General features: G+C 38.7%; 1 protein-coding gene across 1 annotated transcript in view; it reads right to left on the bottom strand.

The window, feature by feature from the left end:
- PCSK5 (proprotein convertase subtilisin/kexin type 5) overlaps positions 1-26,831 on the bottom strand; it is a 334,111-nt gene that overhangs the window by 17,446 nt on the left and 289,834 nt on the right. Inside the window, exons 13-16 of the mRNA XM_060102335.1 lie at positions 18,940-19,076; positions 11,503-11,646; positions 7,453-7,555; positions 5,730-5,923 (exon numbers count right to left, since the gene is read on the bottom strand). Of these exons, the coding sequence (XP_059958318.1) occupies positions 5,730-5,923; positions 7,453-7,555; positions 11,503-11,646; positions 18,940-19,076 (578 nt within the window). The remainder of the gene's footprint in view (positions 1-5,729; positions 5,924-7,452; positions 7,556-11,502; positions 11,647-18,939; positions 19,077-26,831) is intronic.

The raw sequence follows: 26,831 nt of genomic DNA, 5'->3' as shown, positions 1-26,831 counted from the left end.
GCTGTACATTTGTCATACATGGGCTTTATTACGTTGAGGTAGGTTCCCTTTGTGCCTACTCTCTGGAGAGTTTTTATCAGAAATGGGTGTTGAATTTTGTCAAAAGCCTTTTCTGCATCTACTGAGATGATCTTGTGTTTTTTGTCTTTTCTTTTGTTTATGTGGTGCATCACATTGATTTGTGTATGTTGAACCATCCTTGTGAACTTGGGATGAATCCCACTTGGTCATGGTGTATGATCTTTTTTATGTGTTACTGGATTTGTTTTGCTAATATTTTGTTGAAAATTTTTGCATCCATATTAATCAAAGATATCAGCCTGTAATTTTCTTTTTTGGCCGTGACTTTGTCTTTTATTGGTATCATGGTAATGATGACTTCATAGAATATCTCTGGGAGTGTTCCCTCCTCTTCAATTTTTTTGGAAGAGTTTGAGAAGGATCCGTATTGAATTCTTCTTTGTATGTCTGGTAGAATTCAGCTGTGAAGCCATCTGTCCTGGACTTTTGTTTGTAGGCAGTTTTTAGATTACAGATTCTATTGCACTTCTGGTGATCAGTCTGTTTAAATTATCTACTTCTTGATTCAATTTTGGTGAGCTCCGTGTTTCTAGAAAGTTGTCCATTTCTTCTAGGTTGTAGAACTTGTTGGCATACAATTGTTCATAGTATTGCCTTATGATTTTTTTGTATTTTTGCAACATCAGTTGTGTTTCGTTTTTCATTTCTTATTTTGTTTATTTGGGTTCTCTCTCTTTTGTCCTTCATGAGCCTGGCCAGAAGTTTGTCAGACTTTTTTTTTTTTTTTTTTTTTTGCAGTACGCGGGCCTCTCACTGCTGTGGCCTCTCCCGCTGCAGAGCACAGGCTCTGGACACGCAGGCTCAGTGGCCATGGCTCACGGGCCCAGCCGCTCCGCGGCATGTGGGATCCTCCCGGACCGGGACACGAACCCATGTCCCCTGCATCAGCAGGCGGACCCCCAACCACTGCGCCACCAGGGAAGCCCTGTCTGTCTTGTTTATCCTTTCAAAGAACCAGCTCTTGGTTTTATTGATTTTTTTCTATTATTTTTTAATTTCTATTTTATTTATTTCCTCTCTGATCTTTGTTATTTACTTCCTTCTGCTGACTTTAGGTTTTATTTGTTCTTCTTTTCCTGATTCTTTTAAGTGGTAGGTTAGGTTGTTTATTTGAGATTTTTCTTGTTTTTTGAGGAAAGTCTGTGTCATTATGAATTTTAAGAACTGCTTTTGTTGCATCCCATAGATTTTGTATGGTTGTTTTTATTGTCATTTGTTTCAAGGTATTTTTAAATTTCCTCTTTGATTTCATTGTTGACCCATTAGTTGTTTTTTTTTTAATTATTTATTTTTGGCTGCGTTGGGTCTTCATTACTGCATGTGGGCTTTCTCTAGTTGCTGCGAGTGGAGGCTACTCTTCATTGCAGTGTGCAGGCTTCTCATTGCGGTGGTTTCTCTTGTTGTGGAGCCCAGGCTCTAGGCGTGCAGGCTTTAGTAGGTGTAGCACGCTTGCTCAGTAGTTGTGGCTCATGGGTTCTAGAGCGCAGGCTCAGTAGTTGTGGTGTATGGGCTCAGTTGCTCTGCAGCATGTCAGATCTTCCTGGACCAGGGCTCGAACCCTTGTCCCCTGCATTGGCAGGCGGATTCTTAACCACTGCGCCACCAGGGAAGTCCCGACCCATTAGTTTTTTAGTAGCATGTTGTTTAGTCTCCATTTCATCATTTTTCTCTAATTTCTTTTCCTGTGGTTAATTTCATGCCATTGTGGTCAGAAAAGATGCTTGAGATAATTTCTATACTGTTAAATTTGTTGAGGCTTGTTTTGTGCCCTAGGATGTAGTCAATCCTAGAGAATGTTCTATGTGTACTTGAAAATAATGTGTATTCTGTTTTTTTTGAATGTAATGTCCTGAAAATATCAATTAAGTCTAACTGTTCTATTGTATCATTTAGGAAATCGGTTGCCTTATTGATTCTCTGTCTAGCAGATCTGTCCATTGATGTGAGTGGGATGTTAAAGTCTCCTAATATTATTGTATTCCTGTCAGTTTCTCCTTTTATGTGTTAGTATTTGTTTTATGTATTTGTGTACTCCTATATTAGATGCATATATGTTGACAAGTGTTCCATCCTCTACTTGTATTGGTCCTTTTATCATTATATAGTGTCCTTCTTTATCTTTCTTTATGGCCTTTGTTTTAAAGTCTATTTTGTCTGATATGAGTGTTGTGACCCCTGTTTTCTTGTCATTTCCATTTGCATTAAATATCTTTTCCTATCTCCTCACTTTCAATTTATGTGTGTCCTTTGCCCTAAAGTGGATCTCTTGTAGGTGGCATATTGTAGGCTCTTGTTTTTTTATCCAATCTGCCACTCTGTCTTTTGATTGGAGCATTTAGTCCATTGACGTTTAAGGTAATTATTGATAGATATGTATTCACTGCCATTTTAAACCTTGTTTTCCCATTGTCTTTATATTTCTTTTTTGTCCCTTTCTTTTTGTTTTTCCTTTTGTGGTTTGATAACTTTCTTTTGTATTTTATTTATGTTCTCTTCTTTTTGGCTTTTGTGAATCTACTGTACATTTTTGATTTGTGCTTAGCCTGTTTTTCAAGTATGTTAACCCCTTCCTATATCTACTTGCCTTAGACTGGGAGTCATATAGGCTGAAACACATTATAAGAGGGAAAAATCTACATTTTTTACTCTCCTTCCCCTCATTTTATGATTTTGATGTCTTATTTTACATCTTCATCCTTTTGCTGTTCATTATAGTTATTATCATCACTTTCACAGAAATTTTTTGATTTTTAAAAAAATCTGTGTCTGGCTTATTTAAGTGATTTACTTTCCAGTTGTGATTTTCTCTTTCCTATAGAGTTTTAGTTCTTTTCTATTTAGAGAAGACCCTTCAGTATTTCTTTTGGGATCAGTTTAGTACTGCTGTATTCCTTAGTTTTTGCTTGTCTGAGAAATTCTCTCTCCTTCTTTTCTAAATGATAATCTTGCTGGGTAGAGTATCCTAGGTTGCAGATTTTTCCCTTTCAGGACTTTGAATGTATCTTGCCACTCCCTTCTGGCCTGCAATGTTTCTTTAGAGAAATCAGCTGATAGCCTTATGGGGGTTCCCTTGTAATTAACTCCTTGTTTTTCTCTTGCTGCCTTTACAATCCTCTCTTTAACTTTTGCCATTTTTATTATAATATGTCTTGGTGTAGGTCTGTTTGGGCTTATCTTGTTTTGGACCCTCTGTGCTTCCTGTACCTGGATATCTGTTTCCTTTTTTAGTTTTGGGAAGTTTTCAGCCATAATTCCTTCAATTACATTTTTGATCCCCTTTTCTCTTTCTTCCCCTTCTGGAATCCCTATTATGCATAGATTGGCATGCTGTATATTATCCCATAGGTCTCTTATATTGCTTTCATTTTTTTTTCTTCATTTGGCTTTCTGTCTGCTGTCCTGATTGGGTGATTTCCATTATTCTATCTTCCAGGTCACTTACTCATTCTTCTGCATTATTCATTCTGCTATTCATGCCTTTAGCTCAGTTTTGTCTCTTCAAACGAGTTTTCTAATTTTTCTTTGTTCCTATTTATAGTTTCTAATTCATTTTTTACAGTACTCTGCATTCCTGCTGATAGCCTTTCTTAAGTCCTTCAGTATTTTCATTATCTCCTTTTTGAAATTGGTGTCTATTAGACTGAAGAGGTCTGTTTCATTGTTTGTTCTTTCAGGGGAATTCATCTTGGTCTTTTAACTGGGAATGGTTCCTCCCCTACTTTATTTATATTTCTCTCACTCTGTGAGTTTAGGAGAAACAATTATCTACTGTGGTCTTGGAGGGCTATATATATGTGGGGGCATCCCTTTGTAGCTTGTGTGGGTTTAATATATTTGGTGCGAGGGCTGTTTTTAGTAGAGATGCCTGTTGCCTCTTTCCTCAGCATGTGCTGATCATTAGCCCCTTACTATGGGGTGTGCAGATGTGATGGCTGGTGCCATTCCAGGGGTTCTTGGTGGCGGTGAAAGCTCAGGTACGCCCCTGGAGTACATCATGGTGGCTTAGGCAGTTCATGACCACTCCTGGGGTCCGGGAGGGCGGCGGTGGTGGTGGCTTGTGACCTCTCCTGGCATCTTTTCCAAGGCTCAGCCTTCCTGATTGAATTTTGAATTTTTTCTTCAAGGAATACTACTTATTTATGATCCCTTATGTCCCCTCCCCATTCTCATTTTTCCCTTTCTTCGTCACATTGCAGCTTATGTTCCAAATTTTGGGGAAAATAAAAACTACTGGGGAACCCGTCCCCATTGCTCTAAAGGGTAAGCCAAGAGCCCCATCTCCCTCATAGAGAAAAGCCTGCCTTTGAATCAAGAGGGAATTTGACTTGTTAAGTAGCAAAAGTATCCACTTCAAAATTCTTTCCTGTTTTTTTTTTTTTTTTTTTTTTTAAAAACTCTTGTTCAGACAAATTATCCAGAGCTCAGAAATACAGCAAAAGATACCTGCAGCCCTTGTCAGGGCCATACCAGAACACTGTCAAAAAGAGGTGTACCCAAGGATTATGGAATTCTCTAGGCAATGTACCTTTGTCTGTTCACTAATGACATTTGATTAGGGCCCACATTCTGTGAAGCCACATGTTAATTTACAGATTTTTGTTTGATCAAGTTCCAAATGATTTCTGTCCATTTGAAAAAATAACCCCCCAAAATTCTAATTGTATTTCAATGCAAGATATTATTCAGTTTTGTCTCTAACTCAGCAAATGGACTTCATTTTGCCTTTCCTGGTGGACTAAGATACCTGATAGTCTTTGAACCCACTTATCAGCTTGTAGTTTTCCTCATTAATGGGTTAGGTAAGTCATTGACATATTTCCATTCTCTATTTACATGAAAGTCTTGTTTTTAACCTTGTTGATATCATATAGGGGCCTGCTTCCTTTGCTTAGTGCACAGAAAAGAGCAGGCCTGGCTGCTATCCTTATAAGGTTGGCCCATGGCTGACATCTGGGAAGTTGGATTTTATGAAGTTTCCCGCCTCCCTGATAAGAGTGGCTCATGGAGCCTAAACAGTTTGTACAATGTGGTTTGCACTGAATACCAGCTTTCCTTCTAGGAGTCTGGAATTTTAGTATGTGCCAGGCACAGGGTGCCTTCATAACCAGACTCTGGGTCTCATCCCTGGGTCCTGAGACTCTAGGGAGGTTCCCTGGTAGATGACATTTCATACATGTTGTCACAAATTGTTGCTGGGGGAATGAAATGTATCCTGTGTCACTCCATTGGATGAAAACTCTTGAAAACTTGCACCTGGTTTCCTCCAGACTTTGTCCCATGTGCCTTTTCCCTTTGCTGATTTTACTCTGTATCCTTTTACTGTAATAAGTCATAATTGTGAGTTCATGAGTACAATGGTATACTGAGTCTTGTGGGTCCTCCTAGCAAGTCACTGCTTCAAGGGGTCCTCGGGCTCATCCCCAGATTCAGTTAGTTATAGGCATTTTTACGTAAATTATGTTTTTGCAAAGTCTTCTACAAATTCATTTTCACAAAACAATTGTAAAGTGTTCTCTTAAAAACTGGCTAGATCCTGTTTGATGTTAAGCAAGGCCCAGATTTCATGGAGGAGGACTATCCCTCCCAAGGTCAATCAAGTGAAAACCTTACATTTCCTCTCAAAAAACCAAATTTTGGAATCAACTCACTGGTGTCCTGATACGATCCATCAGGGCAGTGAGTGACACAACTGTTCGTTTCCTCATTCAGGAAGTATCCATATTTACAGGACAGGCACTGGTCCCCGTGGCTCCCAAAGCAGGACTCGCAGTTGGGGGCACACTTTCTGCATCGCTTCTTGTCAGCGTGGTAGTGGCCAGAGGGGCAGCTGGAGACACAGATCCTGCGTTGTGGAAAGATAAGAAAGAAGGGCAGTGTCACCAGAGATTCAGTCCTGAGTGAGTGAGGTGCTGAGCACATGGCTGTCCTCACTCTCAAAATCCTTTTAACCATGATGGTAACACCACATCCAAAGGGCCAAATTCTGTTGGTTAGAGCCTTCTCCTATGTAGGGTGCTGACGTAGCACTGCAGTTACATAATACCAAGTCCACCAAGTAAGGCATGTCTTGATCCAAACCATCTTCCAGTTCAGGTCTAGCTCTTTAAAGGGGACGATGGTTAGAAACTGAGTCTCAGCAAGAAGGCTGTGCTGTTGGGTTGAAGGGAAAACATGTGCAAATCATGATTTTATGCAAAAAGGCCCTAATAAGGGGTTACTTCTATTGTTGTGTTTGTCATATGAATCCTGTGTGTATGGGTGGTGAGGGTGATGGTGGTTGTATGCTACTGTCTAAATTAATATGAATATATTTAGGGAGTTCCCTAGTGGTTAGGATTCTGGGCTTTCACTGCTGTGGCCTGGGTTCAGTCCCTGGTGGGGGAACTGAGATCCTGCAAGCTGTGCAGTGTGGCAAAAAAAAAAAAAAAAAAAAAAAAAAAAAAATTAAATTTATGTTGTTTATGATAAACAAAAAAATGACTACCTTGCTTGCCCATAACTGAAGGTCTGGGCTTTATGTATTCATTTAACAAGTACTTAGTACCAATTAAACATCAGGCATTTGCTAAGTCTAGGAGCTAATGAGAGGGGCTGAGGTAGCCAAGGGGCTTTCCCTTTAAGGAATTTATTCTTTTTAATTAAAAAAATTTTTTTAGACATTTAAAAAATTTAATTTTATATTCCCTTTGAGGAACAGGTCCACGCCTGGGTGACTGGAGTGTGGATGCACTGCAAGTTGGCTTCCTATGAGTTTCCTCCTGAAAGAGGAGGGGCAGGTGGTAGGGATGTGAGAGACACGCCTGGAAGAGCACGGCCTCTGATGGTCAGTCACTGTTCTGTGGCCCTCCTGGTGGGTACCTATCTGCTTGAGTCAGAAGCCAGGGGCTCAGAAGCACAGGGTCCAAGCAGGCCCGCCTCAGTGCCCAGAGTAGAGTAGTGAGAACATGCAGGGTCTAGCAGCTTTGCCACATGGAGGGCTTACACTTTGGGGAATTCAGGAAAGCATCCATTTGGCTTTGTACTGGCATTTTCATGAAGGGCAAATGCAGCTGTGGCATCAAACATCAACGGGATAGAAGGGTCTAGAGGGGAAGACCAGGCATGTGCATAGCTAGTCCCTCTCCATCATCCTTTGAAATGTGAGAAAAGACGTTTGCAGTTTCCTAGCCTACAGGTCCATTTGATGTTTTGTAATTCAGTATCAGTTTCACCGTTCTGAATGATGGGACGGGGTCGGGGGGCAGGAGCATCTCTTCTGGGCTTTGGTCCTGGTGGGAGAACATGGAACACACTGCCTGTGGTGACCCTGTGGGAGCTCCCAGGAACACCAGGGGGCGTGCTTCAGGGGGTCTGATGTGGCTTCTCTCTTACCTGGTGTTGTTTTTCAGCTTGTAGTAGTAGTGCAAGCAGTCATTGCAGTGGTCCGGTCCTGGCCCATCACAGCCTACCTCACTGCACTCAGGGTCACAGGGACCTTCCAAAAGAAATCAGAACAACACTTGGAAAAAATGATTTTAAAGCAGGTAAGCTTTACCTTGAATTATAAATAGGTGTTTTTCTCCCTTAGGCAGTGAGAATTTTCTTTAAGAGTTTCTAATGCAGTGAGGTGGAGTAATGTTCAATGTGGCTGTAAGCCCAGAGTGAACTCTTGACTTTTTTTGGGAAAACCTGAATTACCTAAGTATCAAGCATGTGAATCCTAGTCAGGGCCTGATCTTTGAAGCACACATATGGTTGCCTTGTGGGAGAAGACAATTAATTCAAATTAAAAAGAACAATGCCATTGCAGCAACTAGAAAAAAAACTGATTGCAATTAAATATGCATAACGATAAAAATGTCAGATAGAAAAATGAGAATTTAAGCTGTTGACAGAAAGGAAAAAAGGGTTATTATTCAATGCCCTGACCAGATTGTCTCTCTCATCCAAGGTCATTAAATCCACTGAGTACCTCTGAGATACTGGACCCAGCAAGAAACATCATTATGGCATCTGGCACAATTTTATCCGCATCTCATTTTGGATTACAAAGCAGGTACTTCAGGCACAGATAATAGATTTAAAATTGCATCCTACCCATAGGCCAATGGGCAGCTCAACAAAAGAAAACTACACACACATTTTAAAGATGCACATTTTAAGCAAGCTTAAAGAATTCCAAACCTGGGATGAAGGTTCCTAATCTCTCTTGCTGTGTATTCTTTGTATAGGCAGAAAAAAAAGAAAAAATGCCAGAAAGATGAAGCTATTTTGCGATTGATGAAAAGTTTTCTAATGACATGGGCTAGTTATAGATATTTTGCCTGCCTGACTCCCTTTTTTCTTGTTTTCCATATTTTGAGAGATTTGGTCTCATATAATCTTGAAGCTCTTTCCCATTGAAAATTCATATGATTTTAACTAGCAATAAACATGGTGCATGAAATGCACAAAAAGTAAGTCAAGGGTACCAGAAATGTCTTGAGCCATACTTATTTTAATAAAAAGGACCTACTTTTTGTTGAAACTTGGTCTCCTTTAGTCATTGTAGGACTATGTTCTACAGTTACTGAATTGAAACATAAAATGGTAGAAGTGGGGAGGAATGACTTAGAGAAAAATCTAGTAGTCAGATAAAAATGATTTTCCAAGAGTTACAGTGGCTTGTCCAGTATCATATGGCTAGGAGAGTTGGGATCAACAGAGGTCCTGCTTCTTATTCTTAGTCCGGGTCTCCTATTTACGGGTAGTAAATCATGACCTTTGGATCTGAATGGAAATGAGTTATTTCAAAATGCTGCAGACTTGAAGTATATTTCTGATTAATCATGAGTCATTTGACAGCACTGTTTATCTCTATTTTCCCAAAAGCCTTAAAATTGATCTTTAAATTTCACAGCTAGTGCAGCTTGGAACATTTTAGCTGACTGCTGTGGTACAGGAGGAGAGAGTGTCTCTGCTGTGTAAGGGTTGAAGTGCACCCGGCTGTGGGTCCCACAGTCCCTGGAACTCGATGAAACAGTACAGGGATCTGGTTATGATAATGCCATCTGTGCCTCTAGAGGGGCTGACTTCTTAATGAAGGTGAAAATCACAGCTCCAAAGAAAAGGAATCATGGGTGGCCCTAAATTTTCACTGGATGATTTCTACAATTAAAACAACCCAAACCACTTATTCTTGCTATGTGCCAAAGAGCTCTGTATGGCAAGTTCACATGCTGTGCTGTTTCTTCATAATCTTAAACTGTCCCAGATGCAATTTAGCATTTTAGGTTGCTGGGTAATAATGAAATAATTCTTTGTTCTCTCACAAGCGCCAATGTGGACATTTTGGAGATGTAGTGAGAAAAACCACAAAGATGTATAACTGTTCAGAATTTTAACATTACCAAAATTTGAATTGGAAACATACTGTAAGGCACATAGTAATATATTACTATTATACTCTATTTATGTTTTTAGATATACTTTCTCCTATCAGAGAAGACAAAATGGTTTGCGGTTATAACATCAGTAGTAATGTTATAAGCTCAAAGCAAAATAAGACAAAAATTGAACACAATCTAGTTCTGGTTAGCTCATTTGGTCTGAATTCTCTAAGGGTACCACCTATTTAGAATAAAAGGAACCAAATGCATATTTATTTAAAATACTCTGTTAAAGTGATTAATGAAAAAGAATCTTAGAGAGCTGAGCTGCAAGAAAAAAAATAGTTCCTGTCTAAAGGTATGTTAAACTGCTATTTACAAACAGTTCTCCTTTAGGAGAAGCTTTGTGCATTAAGTGTTATATATGATATTCCAGAAGGACTGAATGCTGCTGGAAGTGGTAGCCAATGCAACAAGACAGGAATCAGAAATACACTGGGAAAGAGAAAAAATAATTTTCAGATGATATGGCTACAGTACCTAACTGCCCCAGAAAATCAACTCTAAAACATACAAATTAATAAAGTTAAGCAAAATGGCCAGATGTAAGATAAACACACAATAGCCAACAGATATCCCTGATATCAGCATATAATAATTAGAAAATATGGAATATTTTCCACTACAGTAGCAACAAGACCCAAAATACTTAGAAATAACACTAACAAGAATAACACTACATAAAATTAAAAGATTTCAGTAAAATGGAACACAGTCTATGTTTTGGATGGAAAGACTGTATATTGTAAAAACAGTTCTTCCCATGAGATTGCATGTAAATTCAAACTTAAAGGGGGATTTAAGAATTGCTATGAGAACAAGAAGTAGACATTCAACAGATATTAAAATACAGTGTGGGTGCTACTGGATCAAAAATTATTAGACTGGTAAATCGGAAAAGATGGCGCCAGAAGAGACCTGGTATAAGAACTTACCATACTGTTATAAAGGAAACATCCTAAACTAATAAAAGAAAGGATGGCAACTCACTTATTGATGTTAGTCTGTTTGGAAAATAAGAACTTCACAATATATATTAAAAATCAAAGATTACAAAAAATCCATGTGAATATTTAGCAGATTTTAAAGAATAAACATTCTGTAAAAAGGAAACTACAAATGTTATCTGAAGCTATAAACTCTGCTCTCCAATTTTCTTTTTCTCTCAAAACAACACAAAACAAAAAGTACATTTCAGAAGCAAGTGATAACAGAGAAAATGTTTTCAGCAAATATGAGACAATGTGAGAGTCAATAACATACAAGGAGTTTTTATAAATAAGAAAAATTGCCACTTTGAATAGAAAAGTGAGTAAAAGACATATTTCATTCAGAGAACACAAAGGAAAAAATGTTTAGATTTACTAGCAATCAAAGCTATAAAAATTTAAACATTTTCTTTTCTTTCTTTTTTTACTTTTTTTCTTTCCACTTAACACTGGCAGGAATGAGTGTAGTAAACACACAGTGGTCACAGTGCAGACTGGTATATCTTGTCTGGAAAGCAACATGACAAACCATATCAAAGCCCTAAAACTGATGATTCCCTTTGATGCAGTAATTCTTAGAACTCTATTTTAAAGACATAGTCAAAGATATAGTCAAAAACTGATAATGGTATTCATTGAAACCTTATTTAAAATAGTATAAAACTCTAAGCAAACTACACATCCCAGGTTATAGATTAAATATATTATTACAGTGCAATCACAGGATGGACTACTATGCTGCCTTTTAAATATGTGTTCTACGGATACTTGACAACAGGGAAATATGCTCTTAATGATACCTTTAATGGAAAAAAAAGAATATGAACTATATACAGTGTGATTTTAGCTTTGAAGAAAAAAACCATGAATATTTGAATACTTGAATGTACACATACCAATATTTAAGGGATAGAAAGGAAGATGGAATAAAATATATCAGAATATGAGTAGAAGTTTATCTCTTTGGGGGAATGATGCATGAGCTTTCTTTCCTTAGCCTGCCTCCCCATTGGAAGCCAGCTCACCTGCATAATCCTCTGTCCCATAGTCATCAGTGGGGTCTTCAACACGGCTGTACCGGACACGTTCCACTTTAGGAAACTCATTGGTGGGTGAGTATGGCTGCACGGAGGTGCCATAGAGGACCAAAGACCATTCTTTCAATTTACCTTGGGAAATAATGAAAGCATATCATGACCAAACATTCCCTCTTTAGCTTTACAATTTCTTTAATTCCTTCTCACTGAGGAAAAAGCAAGAGTAGAATTGTGGAAAACAGCTTCATATGAATCGTTGCATCAGATACAGGGCTAGAAATGCATTTTCCAATGCTTGCAGAGTTAACTATTTAATAATTCACATACCACATATTTACTGAGCACCAAACATAGGATACACCTTAACTGAATCAGCATTTTGTGTGTGTGTGAGAAACAGACACATCTCAGATTTCTGGATCAAGGGCTGAGTTTCAAATTATGGATATTTCAGAGAATCCCAGAATTTTACAGAAGGCCTTCTTTTTCTAGGTATAAAGGTCTTACATAAATTTTAAAAAACTGTTGGCATTATCTGACTTGTTTATCAAAAAAAGATGAAAACAACTACTTTTTTCCACCTGAAATGTTAAAAATACATCACTACATTATCCTGTAGACACGTGCTGTCCAGTGATAGCCACTAGATCCATTTGGATATTTCCGTTTAAATTAACTAAAATTTAAAACTTCAGTTCCTCAGTTAGACCACATTTCAAGTGCTCAGTAGCCATATGTGGCTAATGGCCACTACAATGAACAGCACAGTTACAGGAAACATTTCTACCACTGGCAGAATGTTCTACTAGGCAGTGCTGTCATAGAGCATTTTCTGGTCAAGGGTGCTTGGAGATGTGAGGGAAGTGTTTTATCTCCTTTGGATGGTAGGCTTTCAAGGAACATTTGCTTTAGTTTAGTCCTTATTTATACATTTATTTCTTAGCTTTATAAAACTAAAGTCTTTAATGCAAAAAGTAAACAAACAGAAAACAGCTGTCTCCTGGCCATTAAGCTTAATTTGGTTCTTTTTTTATATGAATCTTAAATAAAAGTTATTAAGACAAAACCATTAAAAACGTGGAAATATGCTGGCAGGAAGATAGGATACCCCTCCCCCGACCTTAGATCTCCTCCTCGCCTTGGCCTAATACAGAGAATCCAGGCAAGGTTAGGGTTGGGCTCTGTCACAGCCCAGAGTGATGAATTTCAGGTGTCTGCTAATTCATCTATTAGCAACTATAATCACCATCAAATTGATGCTTATTTTCTATAAGTGCTTACTATACGCTAAGTAAGTTTTATTCCATTCAGTGGTCTCAACAACTGGGAGATAGGTACTTGTATTCCCTATATATAGATGAGGAAACTGAGGCACAGAGGTTGGTAACTTTCCCAAGGGCAGTAAGAGGACAGACTGATATCAAAATCTATTTGGGGGTTCTGATTTAAGATGGTAATATAGGAAGATCCTGAATTCACTGCTTTCCATAAACGTGCTGAATCTATAGCCACATATGGAACAATTTCCTCTGGAAAAAAAAAAAAAACCCAAACTAACTGAGTGGCTCCTACACATCAGGCAAACAAGAAAACCCCAGATCAAAATGGGTAGGAGAGGCTTAGATGCATCTTACCATAAACCCCACCCCCCAGTGCTGCAACCCACAATCGAGAGGGGACTCAAAACCCCCCAGCTTCTCCCCGAGGAGTGAAAAGTTTGAGCACCACATTGGGTACCACAACTTTTAAGACCTGCACCTGAGAGATGAGCCCCCAAACCATGTAGCTTTGAAACCCAAAGGGGCTTGGGTCCACAAGACCTATAAGACCATAGTGAACTGAGCAGCTCTTAAAGAGCTCACCTGCGTGGACTCTCACTCCAGGGTGCTGTGCAGAGGCAGTCGGCTGAAAAGCACCCAGACTTTCCGTGAAAAAGGCTTATTTGCTTATCTTACTTAAAGCACTGGCCGAGGGTCAGGCATCTAATTTAACATATAGAAAAGGACCTACTGAATACTGTCCAAACATGGAGGCTCACTGGAGCCATCTGTATGTTCTCCCTTGGCCTGCTCCAGCTTGCTGGTACCAACAAGAAAGGAGCTTGTACTCTCAGCTGGCACCTAGGGGACACCTCTAGGTTGCTGGCTCTGGTGGCCAGTGTGGCTTAGGCTCACGGGTCCCCTAGGACTCTGAACAAAATTGACAAACCTTTAGGTAGCCTCACCAAGAAGACTCAAAATCAGAAATGAAAGAGGAGACATTTTAACTGATACCAGAGAATTACAAAGGATCATAAAAGACTACTATCAGCAATTATACCCAACAAATTGGAGGACCTATAAGAAATGGATAAATTCCTAGAAACATACACTCTACCAAGACTGAATCATGAAGAAATTGAAGATTTGAACAGACCAATTACTATAAGGATCAATAATCAAAAACTTCCCAACAAAGGAATGTCCAGGATTAGACACCTTCACTGGTGAATTCTACCAAACAGTTAAAGAAGAATTAATACCAATCCTTCTCAAGCTCTTCCAAAAAATAGAATAGGAAGGAATACTTCCAAACTCATTTTATGAGGCCAGTATTACCCTGATATCAAAACCAGACAAGGATGCCACAAGAAAAGAAAATCCCTGATAAACATAGATGCAGAAATCCTTGACAAAATACTAGCAAACCGGGCTTCCATGGTGGCGCAGTGGTTGAGAGTCCGCCTGCCGATGCAGGGGACACGGGTTCGTGCCCTGATCCCGGAAGATCCCACGTGCCGCGGAGCGGCTGGGCCCGCGAGCCATGGCCGCGGAGCCTGTGTGTCCGGAGCCTGTGCTCCGCAACGGGAGAGGCCACAGCAGTGAGAGGTCCGCGTACAGCAAAAAAAAAAAAAAAAAAAAAAATACTAGCAAACCGAATACAACAATACATTAAAAGGATCATACATCATGATCAAATGGGATTTATTCCAGGGATGAAAGGATGTTTCAACATCTGTAAATCAATGTGATTTGACACAGTAACAAAATGAAGGATAAAACTCATATAATTATCTCAATAGATGCAAAAACGCATTGACAAAATCCAATGTCCATTTATGATAAAGACTCTCAACAAAGTGGTTATAGAGGGAACATGTATCAACATAATAAATCAGGAACAAGGATGTAGGCAGGAAAAAGAAATAAAAGGCATCTAAGTTAGAAAGGAAGAGGTAAAACTGTCACTATTATATATAGACTCCACCAAAAAACTTAGAACTAAGCAACAAATTCAGAAAAGTTTCAAGATACAAAATCAGTATACAAAAATCTGTTGCATTTCTTTACACTAATGATGAACTATCAGAGAAATTAAGAAAGCAATCCTATTTACAACTGCATCAAAAGAATAAAATACCTAGGAATAAATTTAACCAAGAAAGTGAGAGATCTGTGCACTGAAAACTATAAGAAATTGATGAAATAAATTGAAGACACAAATAAATGGAAAGATATTTCATGCTTATAAATTAGAAGAATATTGTAAAGATGTCCATTCTACCCAAAGCAATCTACAGATTCAATGTAATCCGTAGGAAAATTCCAAAGGCATTTTTCACAGAAATGGAACAAACCTAAAATTTTTATGGACCCACAAAACACCCCAAATAGCCAAAGCAATATTGAGGAAGAAGAACAAAGCTGGAGGTATCACACGCCGTGATTTCAAACGATACTACAAATCAAAACAGTATGGTATTAACATAAAAACAGACACATAAATGAATTAAACAGAATAGCAAACCCAGAAATAAACCCACACATATAGGGTCAATTGATTTATGACAAAGGAGCCAAGAATATACAATGGGGAAAAGGCAGTCTTCAATAAATGGTGTTAGAAAAACTGGACCACTATCTAACACCATGCACAAAAACTAACTTGTAATGGCTTAAAGATTTGAATATAAGACCTGAAACCATAAAACTTCTAGAAGAAAACCTAGGTGGTAAACTCCTTGACACTGATCTTAGGAATGATTTTTTGTATTTGACAACAAAAGCAAAGGGAACAAATGCAAAAATAAATAAGTGGGGCTACATCAAACTATAGAGCTTCTGCACAGCAAAGGAAGCCATCAACTAAATGAAAAGGTAACCTATGGAAACTGTTTGCAAATCATATATCTGGTAAGGAGTTAATATCCAAAATATGTAAAGATCTCATACAACTCAATAGCAGAAAAATAATCTGATTAAAACATGGGCAGAGAATCTAAATAAACATTTTTCAAAAGAATACATACAGATGGCTAACATGAAAAGGCACTCAGCATCACTAATCATCAGGGAAATGCAAATCAAAACCACAATGAGCTATTACCTTACACCTGTTAGAATGACTATTATCAAAAAAACAAATATTGGTGAGGATGTGGAGAAAAGGGAACACTTGTGCACTGTTGGTGGGAATGTAAATTGGTACAGCCTCTCTGGAAAACATTATGGAGTTTCCTCAAAAAATTAAAAATAGAACTACCATATGATCCAGCAATTCCACTTCTGGGTATCTATGTGAAAAACAAAAGAAAAACACTAACTCTTAAAGTTACATGTACCCACATGTTCACTGCAGCATTATTTACAATAGCCAAAACAAGGAAGCAACCCAAATGTCGACTGATGGATGAATGGGTAAAGAAAATATATGTGTGTATATATGTGTATATATACACACATACACACACAATATTACTGGGCCACAAAAAGGGGGAATCTTGCCTTGTGTGAAAACATGGATGGACCTTCCTAAGTGAAGTCAGTCAGACAGAAAAAGACAAATACTGTATGATCTCACTTACATGTGAAGTCTTAAAAAAATAAAATACAAAAAGTAAAAGAAATCATAGATACACAGAACAGATTCGTGGTTGCCAAAGGCAGGGGGTAGGTAGGGGTGGGTGAAATAGGTGAAGGGGGTCAAAAGATACAAAGTTCCAGTTAAAAAACATATAAGTCCTGGGGATGTAATGTACAGCATGGTGAGTATAGTTAATAGTAGTGTATTGTATATTTCAAAGTTGTTAAAACAGTGTATCTTAAAAATTCTCATCACAAGAAAAAAATTTTGTAACTATGTGAGGTGATGGATGTTAACTAGACTAAGTGTGGTGATCATTTCACAATATATACAAATATCAAATCATACAGTTTGTACACCTGAAACTAATATTTCAATTTTCCTTCAATTAAAAAAAATTATGTATCCAAATCTTGCATTCTTAAACTATTATATAATTCTGCCTTCCTTGTCATGTCTAGGAGTTTAGGAACTTGAATTTTAAAACTGAACATATTCTGGGCCACATTCATTGTTTTCTGACATCTGCATTGGGCCAGCATGCTGGTTTATATTTGGTTTGCCCTCTGCCAGGTTTTCTTTGGACTCACTTGTTAATGACTATCCTATTCATAATTAGGGTGTTGTTCGGTCTCAGAATTTCAAGTAGTGTCAAGAAATGAATGACTACCTGAAATTAATGACCAATCTGACTGCCTTTAGGTAGCAATGCAAAAGAGAACCTATTTTCCTTATGGCATCTCTCAAGCGCACAAATGGAACACTTAATACAAGGACACTATGTCAGTTACTCTAAAACCTGGTCCATTTAACGTAAGATGATTTTATCTAAAAGTTTACCCTTGTAGATGTTTAAAGAGTGCTGACTCATAACTTATTATTTCCCTTGGTGCCGTTTCTGAAGTACATCATAAGCCCGCTGGGCAGTTTCTCTCTTTATTTTTCACTTATTATGTAATTTTATTTCCTTAGGATCTCTGCCACAATTCACATCAAATGCTGCCATATTTGGGCCGTCAGTTTTTCCCTCCCCTATCACTTTTCCATTTGCTAAATTCTACAGCAGACTTTGTAATAGATACTGCAACATCTTGTGAAAAATAGCAGTGTAAATGCAGAATGAGAAAAAATCCATTCTACTGGCTAACACTTAGATGCAATCTGCCCAAGATAGAAAACCCAAGATAGATTTAATATGCAATGAAACAAAAACAACAACAAAAAGGCCTCCAAAAATCCTTAGTATGTGTTTTAATAATAAGCAAATGGGAAGAAATAATATACAAATATAAACTCAGTTTAGAGCCAAGAACCTCCATACTTGGGAATGATTCTACCATTTAATTGGGCTAGAAGATTCTGTGTCTCCAACTGAATTTCGAGTAGCTTACTAAAGAAACCCCTTATTTAATTAGAGGACTGTATACCATAGGAACAATAAGAGAAACACACAAACACACAGAGAAAAGTAAAAGTCCCTTTTCAAAGTTGTGTCTAATTCCGAACTGAAAGGCCAGGCTCAATGTCTTGTCTGCACTGAAAATTAAATTTAAAGTAAACTCAGAAAAAAGATAGTCAAGGGAACTTGTCTCCTCTTATGACCATGCAATTTACCCATTGTAGGTGGACAAGGCTGTCTTGTTTATTGACAAAGAAAGTAAGGGAAGCTGGTTAGGGATATGGACCATATATTCTTAAATATCAATGAATAGCTGTCATGTTTCATCTTGTACTTATATCTAAATACTTGAATTTATTTATTTATTTATACTCGAATTCGTATCCTTAAATTCCTACTTTTCTTTTTTTAATTAATTAATTAATTAATTTATTTATTTATTTTTATTTTTTTATTTTATTTATTTTTTTTTTGCTGTACGCGGGCCTCTCACTGCTGTGGCCTCTCCCGTTGCGGAGCACAGGCTCCGGACACACAGGCTCCGCGGCCATGGCTCGCGGGCCCAGCCGCTCCGCGGCATGTGGGATCCTCCGGGATCGGGGCACGAACCCGTGTCCCCTGCATCGGCAGGCGGACTCTCAACCACTGCGCCACCAGGGAGGCCCTAATTTATTTATTTTTATTTTATTTTATTTTTTTTAGAAGATGTTGGGGGTAGGAGTTTATTAACTTATTTATTTATTTTTGCTGTGTTGGGTCTTCGTTTCTGTGCCAGGGCTTTCTCTAGTTGTGGCAAGTGGGGCCACTCTTCATCGCGGTGCGCGGGCCTCTCACTATCGCGGCCTCTCTCGTTGCGGAGCACAGGCTTCAGACGCGCAGGCTCAGTAGTTGTGGCTCACGGGCCTAGTTGCTCCGTGGCATGTGGGATTCTCCCAGACCAGGGCTCGAACCCGTGTCCCCTGCATTAGCAGGCAGATTCTCAACCACTGCGCCACCAGGGAAGCCCCAATTCCTACTTTTCTAATGGTGATCTTGAGAATTGGAGTACAGGGAGACACCTCAAAGCACAGGATCATATGATAAAGGATAAAATTGGTATATGAATGTGAAACACATTCCTTGGCCAGAATATACTCCATTGTTTTTCTGTACAATGAATCAAATTATAGAAAGGGAGTTTCTACCTGGAGTCTTGAAGTTCCTCAGCTGAGAGGGAGTATCATACACTTCCAGGATCCAGTCACCAGCAGCTCGTTCTCCCCAGCAGTGAATGGTCATGAACTCCCAATTTTTAAATCCTTCCATGGAATGATCGAAAAGCCTGAGAGAGAACCATAAAACATTGTTTTTGTATGTTATTTAAAATCTAGTGAGTGTCAAGTCAAGACCATGATCAGTGATCTCTCTGTATCTATCAGCATGTTCAGCTCAACACTGGAGGTTGTCTTCATCCTGGGCATCACCGATTAGTAGATCCAAATATATGTATATCATTGTTCTACCAGAGGGAAACAGACATGGGGCTGGCTGTACAGTAACAAATCTGGGAGGGATAATGATGTGGGTATCAGGGAACCAAGGCTAAGACTCTACTCACAAGCCTGGTAGTACCAAGAGTTGAAGAAGTGGAGCAACTGAAGCTCTCTTACACTGCTGATGGAAATGCAAAATGGTGCAGCTGCTCTGAACAACAGTTTGACAATTCTTACCATATGACTAAACAATACCCCCCCGCCCCGCCAGATATTTACCCAAGAGAAGTGAAGACATACGTCCACACAAAGAACTCCACATGAAGGCTCACAGCAGCTTTATTCATAATCATCAAAAACTGTTAGCAATTCAGATGTCCATCAACTGGTGAATGGGTAAACAAATTATGGTATATTCACAGAATGAAATACTACCTAGTAATAAAAACTGTTGAACTGCTAATAACTGAAACAACATGAATGAATTTTGAAGGCATTAAGCTAAGTGGAAAAAGTCAGACACAAAAGATCAGGCACTATCTGATTCAATTTATATGACATTCTAGAAAATACTACTTAAACAGAAACAGATTAGTGGCTGTCAGGGGCTAGGAGGTAGGAGGCAGGGGCATGGTGGAAGTTTTGGGAATGAAGGAACTGTTTTATACCTTGAAATAATGGATGGTTATGCAACTATATATATCTGTCACAACTTATTATTCACATTAAAAAGTGAATTGTATGTAAATTACTCCTCAATGAAAAACCATGCCCATTAATCTTAACCAGTTCAGGGAGTCATGCCTGGAACTGCAGCCTAAATTCTGCCCTTCCAGCCCTTCTAATAATTTTCTAAGTTCCTAACTCCCTATATGAAATCTCTTCCTGCTTGAAATCACTGGAATTACTTCTGTTTTCTGTGAAGTAATCCTGAGGGATACAAAATATAAAGGAAAATAAAAAGAATCCTCATCAAGAATCAAGAGATGTCAATAGATATGTATAATAGATATGTATAAAATAGATATGTATAAGGCTAGCATATGAAGAAACAGGCATATTATTTACATAGGCATGTGATGTAGATTTGACTATCTGAAGAAATATCCAAAAGATTTCTATAGAGATGGGACCCAGAAAGTAGAAAATGAAAGATGGGGCAAGAGAAAAAAATTTTTTAAGTACTTTAAAAAAATTATGTACATCTATTATTTTTGTTGGGGCAAACAGAGAGGGAAAAGCATCTCTAGCATTGTCATAGGAACAACCATGTCCAGTTACTGGGACATATCTGTCCTTCAGTGCAGACAAATACTAAGGTCATGACAAGTGGATGTTGACAGCTATTTAAGACATACAGTCACCTCTCCTTGCTTTACTTTCATGTTCACCAAGGAAACTGGTGGTTATCATTTGAACTTCCATGTGGATCTTCCCACTGGGAGAAAATGCACCCTTCTAAAACCAAAAATAACCAGTTTAATCTCATTATAACTTAATACATTACAATTCTGATTTTTTAAAGTGTTCTATCAATGTGTTTGAGGCTCCCTCTAAAATGCCAGCTGGATTCTAAAGCTGGAGGGTTAGGTGGCGTAACTAGGGACTGTGTTAGGTAAATGGCTGACACTAGGCAGCTTTCCCTGGAGAAAAGCAATAAACAGGAAAATCACCTGTTGCATACGCCTGAGGTCTTGAAAGAAGAAAAATAAAAAGTATTTAGCAACATTCTCAAAGTGTCCCATGGTCAGAAAATTGAGAAAAGGCTGAGTCAAAGTTGAACAGATCTCTTTACTGGAGAACACTGCAGATCTTTGGAATATTCAAATATGTTTTGTTAATCTCCATATGGGGTTAATGGGAGGCAGTGATTTTCAAACCTTATATGGACAGGAAGGCCTTTTTCTTTTTTTAGAATATCTGTATATTTTTTAGAATACCTGTAACAGTTTACTTCTGAAACAAAGGGTGCAACATTTCAACGAGGACCATATTGGATCTGGCAACTTTCCCTCATGATAACGGGGATGGAAACAGTGGCTCCTTACATGAATGTCTTCCCACTGAAAATGATCTTCGATAGATTATGGATGGCACATACATCCAGGAGATCTTACAATCCACGCACTACCACAGTAGGGCTTGTTTCACAAGTCTGTGGCTTGAAACTGGACTTGGCCAGGAAGAAATTGTTGGGTCATTATAAACACAATTGACTTACCTACCTTCATGTAAAACCCAGAAGGTGTGTGTTGGGTGAAAACGAGACACAGAGGTAGGGAAGGAGGAACCTTTTCAAATGGCACTTCCTGCCAGAGAGATGTTACTGAAGTGAATATTGTGACATAGAAATGGATGGAGGCAGAAAATTGGTCTACAACCACTCCTTAGCCCAACAGTTCTAATTTCAGTTCTAATTTGTTGAGGCTATTGTGCCATTTGAGGGCACTGAAGCAACAACTTGTCACGTAATACCTTTCCAAGAGTGTCGAACTTAAAAGCAATTCCCAAACAGTTTAGACAGAACATTTGGCTCATGGCCTCATGTCCAAAAACTACAAAGGAGACTTGAGGCTGCCATCACATGAGGGGCAGTCTTGTTTCCACAACCTCAGCCAACTTTTAATTACTCATGGGTCAGTTATTTGAGTGCTGGATTAGCAGACCCTATGTTTCTTCCCTTACACCCTTTCCTCTCCACCTTTGAAAATCACTCCATTGCTATCAATCATTTTAAAATCACATTTGGAACAAAAATTAAATATAAACTAGGTACCCAGAAGAACTATGCATAATCACCATTCAAATAAGTGTTTCAAAGCCGAATGTAAACAGGTTTTGTCTATCTGGCTGAGTGGTTCCCAGCCTGGTCTCTTCACTTTATGCAGAGCTGGAACGCTCATTAGTTTCATGTGGACATAAAAGTTGAGGAGAGGAATTAAAATGCAGCCAAACACGATCACTGCATTTTGCTAAAAGAGTTGACAGGGAGAGAAATAGACACTGATTGTTATTGTTGTTTCAACTAGCTGGGCATTGACTTTTCTAATCCCCACCCTTTTATTTTTACTCTGATTCAGTACTTAAAACTATTCGCTCTTTTTCATATTGTACTATTTAAAAACCCTGCATCATCTGCATATAACAAAAGGTAATGTAGGTAGTAGACAAGATTTGTGTTGCAAAGAACATAGTTGCTCAAACCAAGTGTCAAACCACTGGACACCGCTAAAGAGATTCTAATTGTGTGGTCTTCGTTTATCGACTAAAAAGTCCAGTGCCCTGTCTGAATGTCTGTGCTGTGCCAACAGCGAAGAAAAGAGACACATGCCAATGTTATTAGTGTGGATCAAATGTCAATAAAGCAGGGCCAGTGTGCTGAAAGCTGGAGCAGATTAACTCCATGCCCGTGTCCACATCTCCTATTGCAGTGAAACCCTGTTCTGTCAACTTGACTTCATAATCATGTGCTCAGTGAAATGATATATGCATGCAGTGGCACAAATCATGTATCCAGTTATTAAAACGGTGCCCACAGCCCTACCCCTGTGAGCGGTTTTCAAATAAATTACTTTGGATGAAGCTTGGTAGGAAGGACTGCCATTAAGTGTAATACGTCCTTTTGAGGAATTAACTCAGGAAATAACTCATATAATTACTGTAAGCCTTCTTTCCCCCTTTCACTTAAAGAGTCTAGACAATGTGTCAAGGCTACAACATGCATCTCTGATGTTATGGCAACTAAATAACAAGACATTTTGTAAGTACTGACAGCTATGTGTTATCATATAATTATTTCTCAAATTGTAAATGGATCTTAATTTCAGAATCCTCCACGACTACCCAGACAGTATTTGTGTTCACTACAGAATTAGACATTAAACCAATATTTTGGAAGTTGTCTTTTTTCTTTTGGTTCTCTTTTTTGATTTTTAATATTTTTAGTGCTTCACCACAATTTAACATAAAGCTGATAGAATGCTTAAAGCACTCATTTGGCTCAGTTGTAACTGAGCTTCTGATTTTCTTTAGATGTTTGGCTTTTGTAAGTTTTACATAATTTGCTTCTGAAACGGTACTTAAAACACGCTATTAAGTTTTTCTCTCTCTTCTAATCTAAACTGCTGCTTTAAGAAAGGTTGAGAGAAAGGTACTGGTTCTAGAGGTTTGGAATACCTAAAAAGGTGAGTTTTCTAAAAAACTTTCAACGTGCACATTATTACTAACTTACCAACCCCGACATGCATTCCTTCTTGTGGGTACATGATGTAAGTGCTTACTCGTCTTGAAGATATATTCTTTAATAGTAGATGGCTTTTATCTAAATATCTATTTTACATTATAAACTCCTTTGTAAAATGACTTTCACAGCACCCAGCAGCATACTGCTCACAAGTTTTTTGATGACATGAAAAGAAGAAGAATGTGTTTGAAAAAGCTGGGTGATCTTTTAAATCAGTGCCATTTAAAAGTCTGGTCTGTGGATGGGCAGCTTCAGCATCACCTGGGAGCTTATTAGAAATGCAAATTCATGGGCTCACCCAGACCTTTAGAATCAGCCTCTCTGGGAGAGACCTGGCCATCTGTGTGTGATAGTCATTCACCAGGTGCTTTGAAAAGCACTGCATAAAGAAGGGTTAGCACTTATAAGTGCTTACTATGCTAGGAGCTTGCTGTATGTTATGTTAATCACTACTTGTAACAAGCTTGTGAGGCAGATACTACTACGTCTGTTTTCTAGATGAAAGAATCACTTTTCCAAAGTCGAACGTAAAAATGGGTGAAATCAAGACAATCCCAGCTCTAAGCTCCAAAGGCTGTACCTTCTTTTGAATAAAGGAAGAGGATTATTCTTATGGTGAGGCCTTACTGGAATGTAAAACTTCCACAGCAAAAGTGTAATTCTTCAAGTCACACATACATTTATACAGCAGGACACTTTACAAAATGTCAGTAGTCTGTCATTGAACATTTGGGCAGGGACAAAAATATTCAAATAGCAACACCAGTTAAACACAGTTAATTATAGAACCCTATAGGTTGTGCAGACGAGAAAGTGTACCTTCTTTCTACTTAAGACCATAATTAGAAGCAGAGATACTCATCTGTAATCAAATTTAGAAAGGGAGGCAAAGTTTCAGCTTTTAGTCAGAGGCCAAAATTTGGAACAGAGAGCCAATACAGCTAAACTAAATCTACAACTCAGTGAATTGGGGAAAGGGGGTGTATTTAGGGGAAGAAAAAAACAAGCCAGGTTTTCATAATTCTACCAAATGCAGTTGAAGGAAGAATCTGATGGGATAAGCTTTTTGTTGGAAAATATGTAGGCAGGCAGAATGTGAACATGTGGTCGTATAAAGGCTTACATCTAGAGTTGCTCTTGTATCTGTTTTAAAGGGACCCAAGCCCACCTGATTCCCCCTACCCATGCCAGATCCCCATAGTCCCCCTAGAAGGAAAACATTTGTGCTGATTATTCAGTTTGGTTTTTTGTTAGGTAGGGTGGACAGGCCAGAAGGAGGAGTGGAAGGGTGGGAAGACAGGAGAAAACAAAGGGAAGAGAAAGCACTAACTGTCCATTCCAGGATGCCTCTGTTTACTCGGGGCTCCCACCCACTAAACCATCAACCTGGCCTGCGATGGGGGCGGCGGGGGGGAGTTGCCTGCTGGGCTAACGGGGCATGCAGCTCGAGCTCGACTAGCTGTGAATGCTGCTGAGTGCCTTCCAGGGCTCAGCACCTGCAGATGCTCGGGTAAACCGTGCTTCCTGGAACAGCTGTTCTCCACAGGAGTTCCAGCCAGTGTCCGGCAGCCAGGACAGGGAAGCACTGAGGGGCTCCAGACGGCCCACACTGACAACGTCTTCAGCGACCTCGCTGAAAACCAGTTCCCTAGGAATTGTCATGGTGAGGGCGTAAGCAATGTTGAAGACACTCCTTACTGAAATGTCTAGGAAAATGAGGACTTCTGGAAAGCTGACCATGACCCCTTTCTTTTGGGAATTTACTGTTATGGATAGCATTTTCTGGTCCCAAGACCAGGACACAGATTTTGTCAATACTGAAATGAAGATAATAATGGAGGGGAGTTGCTGTCCTCTCAGCTTCCTTCCTAGTTTATTCTCCTTGTCTGTATGTCTAGTTTTTGCATCATTAAGGGGAGATGATGCCGAGTGAGCCTCGGATTCTGAGTCTGAGCTGAATCTCAGCATCCTTCCTTCTCACAGCAGCCAGTGCACAGGCCACTGTGAAGAGTTCTGCCTCATGGAGAAACAGGAGAGATCAAATGGGGACAACTCTTTGCCACCACAGCTCTACCTCTTCATCTCAAATGACCCCACTAGGAAAACTGTGTGTTTTAAACCTTTCAGAATTCCTATCTTTTAACTGCACAGTGTTCTTTGCTTTACGTGGTCCTCCTCAGAAATCTTGACTTCTTTGAAAGAAAGATAAGTGTCCAACAGGGGAACTATTTATTGCCCTCATTAATAATCTCTGACACACAAATAAAATATTTAGGAATAAAGTTGACCAAGGAGGTGAAAGATATGCTGAGAACTATAAAACATTAATAAAGGAAATTAAAGATTCAAAGAAATGTAAAGATATCCCATGCTTTTGGATTGGAAGAATTAATACTGTTAAAATGGCCATGCTATCCAAAGCAATCTACAGATTTAATACACCTGTATTAAATACATTACTGATTTAATACAGTGTCAAATTACCCATGACATTTTTCACAGAACTAGAATAATCCTAAAATTTATATGGAACCATAAAAGACCCAGAATTGCCAAAGCAATCCTGAGGAAAAAGAACAAAGCTGGAGGTATAACCCTCCCAGACTTCAGACAATACTACAAAGCTACAGTAATCAACACAGTGTGGTACAGGCACAAAAACAGACATATAGATCAATGGAACAGAACAGAGAGCCCAGAAATAAACCCACACATCTACGGTCAATTAATCTTCGACAAAAGAGGCAAGAATATATGATGGGAAAAAGAATCTCTTCAGTAAGTGGTGTTGGGAAAGTCAGACAGCTGCATGTAAATCAATGAAGTTACAACACACCCTCACACCATACACAAAAATAAACTCAGAATGGCTTAAAGACTTAAACATAAGACATGAAACCATAAAACTCCCAGAAGAGATCATAGGCAAAACATTCTCCGACATAAATCATAATACCAGTGTTTTCTTAGGTCAGTCTCCCAAGGCAATAGAAATAAAAACAAACAAACAAAAAAAACACAAATGGGACCTAATCAAACGTACAAGCTTTTGCATAGTAAAGGAAACCATAAACAAAATGAAAAGACAGCATATGGAATGGGAGAAAATATTTGCAAATGATGTGACCGACAAGGGCTTAATTTCCAAAATATACAAACAGCTCATACAACTCAATAACAAATAATAAATAACCCAATTGAAAAATGGGCAGAAGACCTTAAATACACATTTCTCCAAAGAAGACATACAGATGGCCAATAGGCACGTGCAAAGATGCTCAACATAGCAAATTATTAGAGAAATGCAAATCAAAACTACAAGGAGGTACCACCTCACACAACTCAGAATGGCCATAATTAA

The sequence above is a fragment of the Mesoplodon densirostris genome, chromosome 6, assembly GCF_025265405.1.
Source record: "Mesoplodon densirostris isolate mMesDen1 chromosome 6, mMesDen1 primary haplotype, whole genome shotgun sequence".
NCBI classification, from domain to species: Eukaryota; Metazoa; Chordata; class Mammalia; order Artiodactyla; family Ziphiidae; genus Mesoplodon; species Mesoplodon densirostris.
Note: the sequence above shows the minus strand (reverse complement) of the source record. Positions and strands in the feature narration are given on the sequence as shown.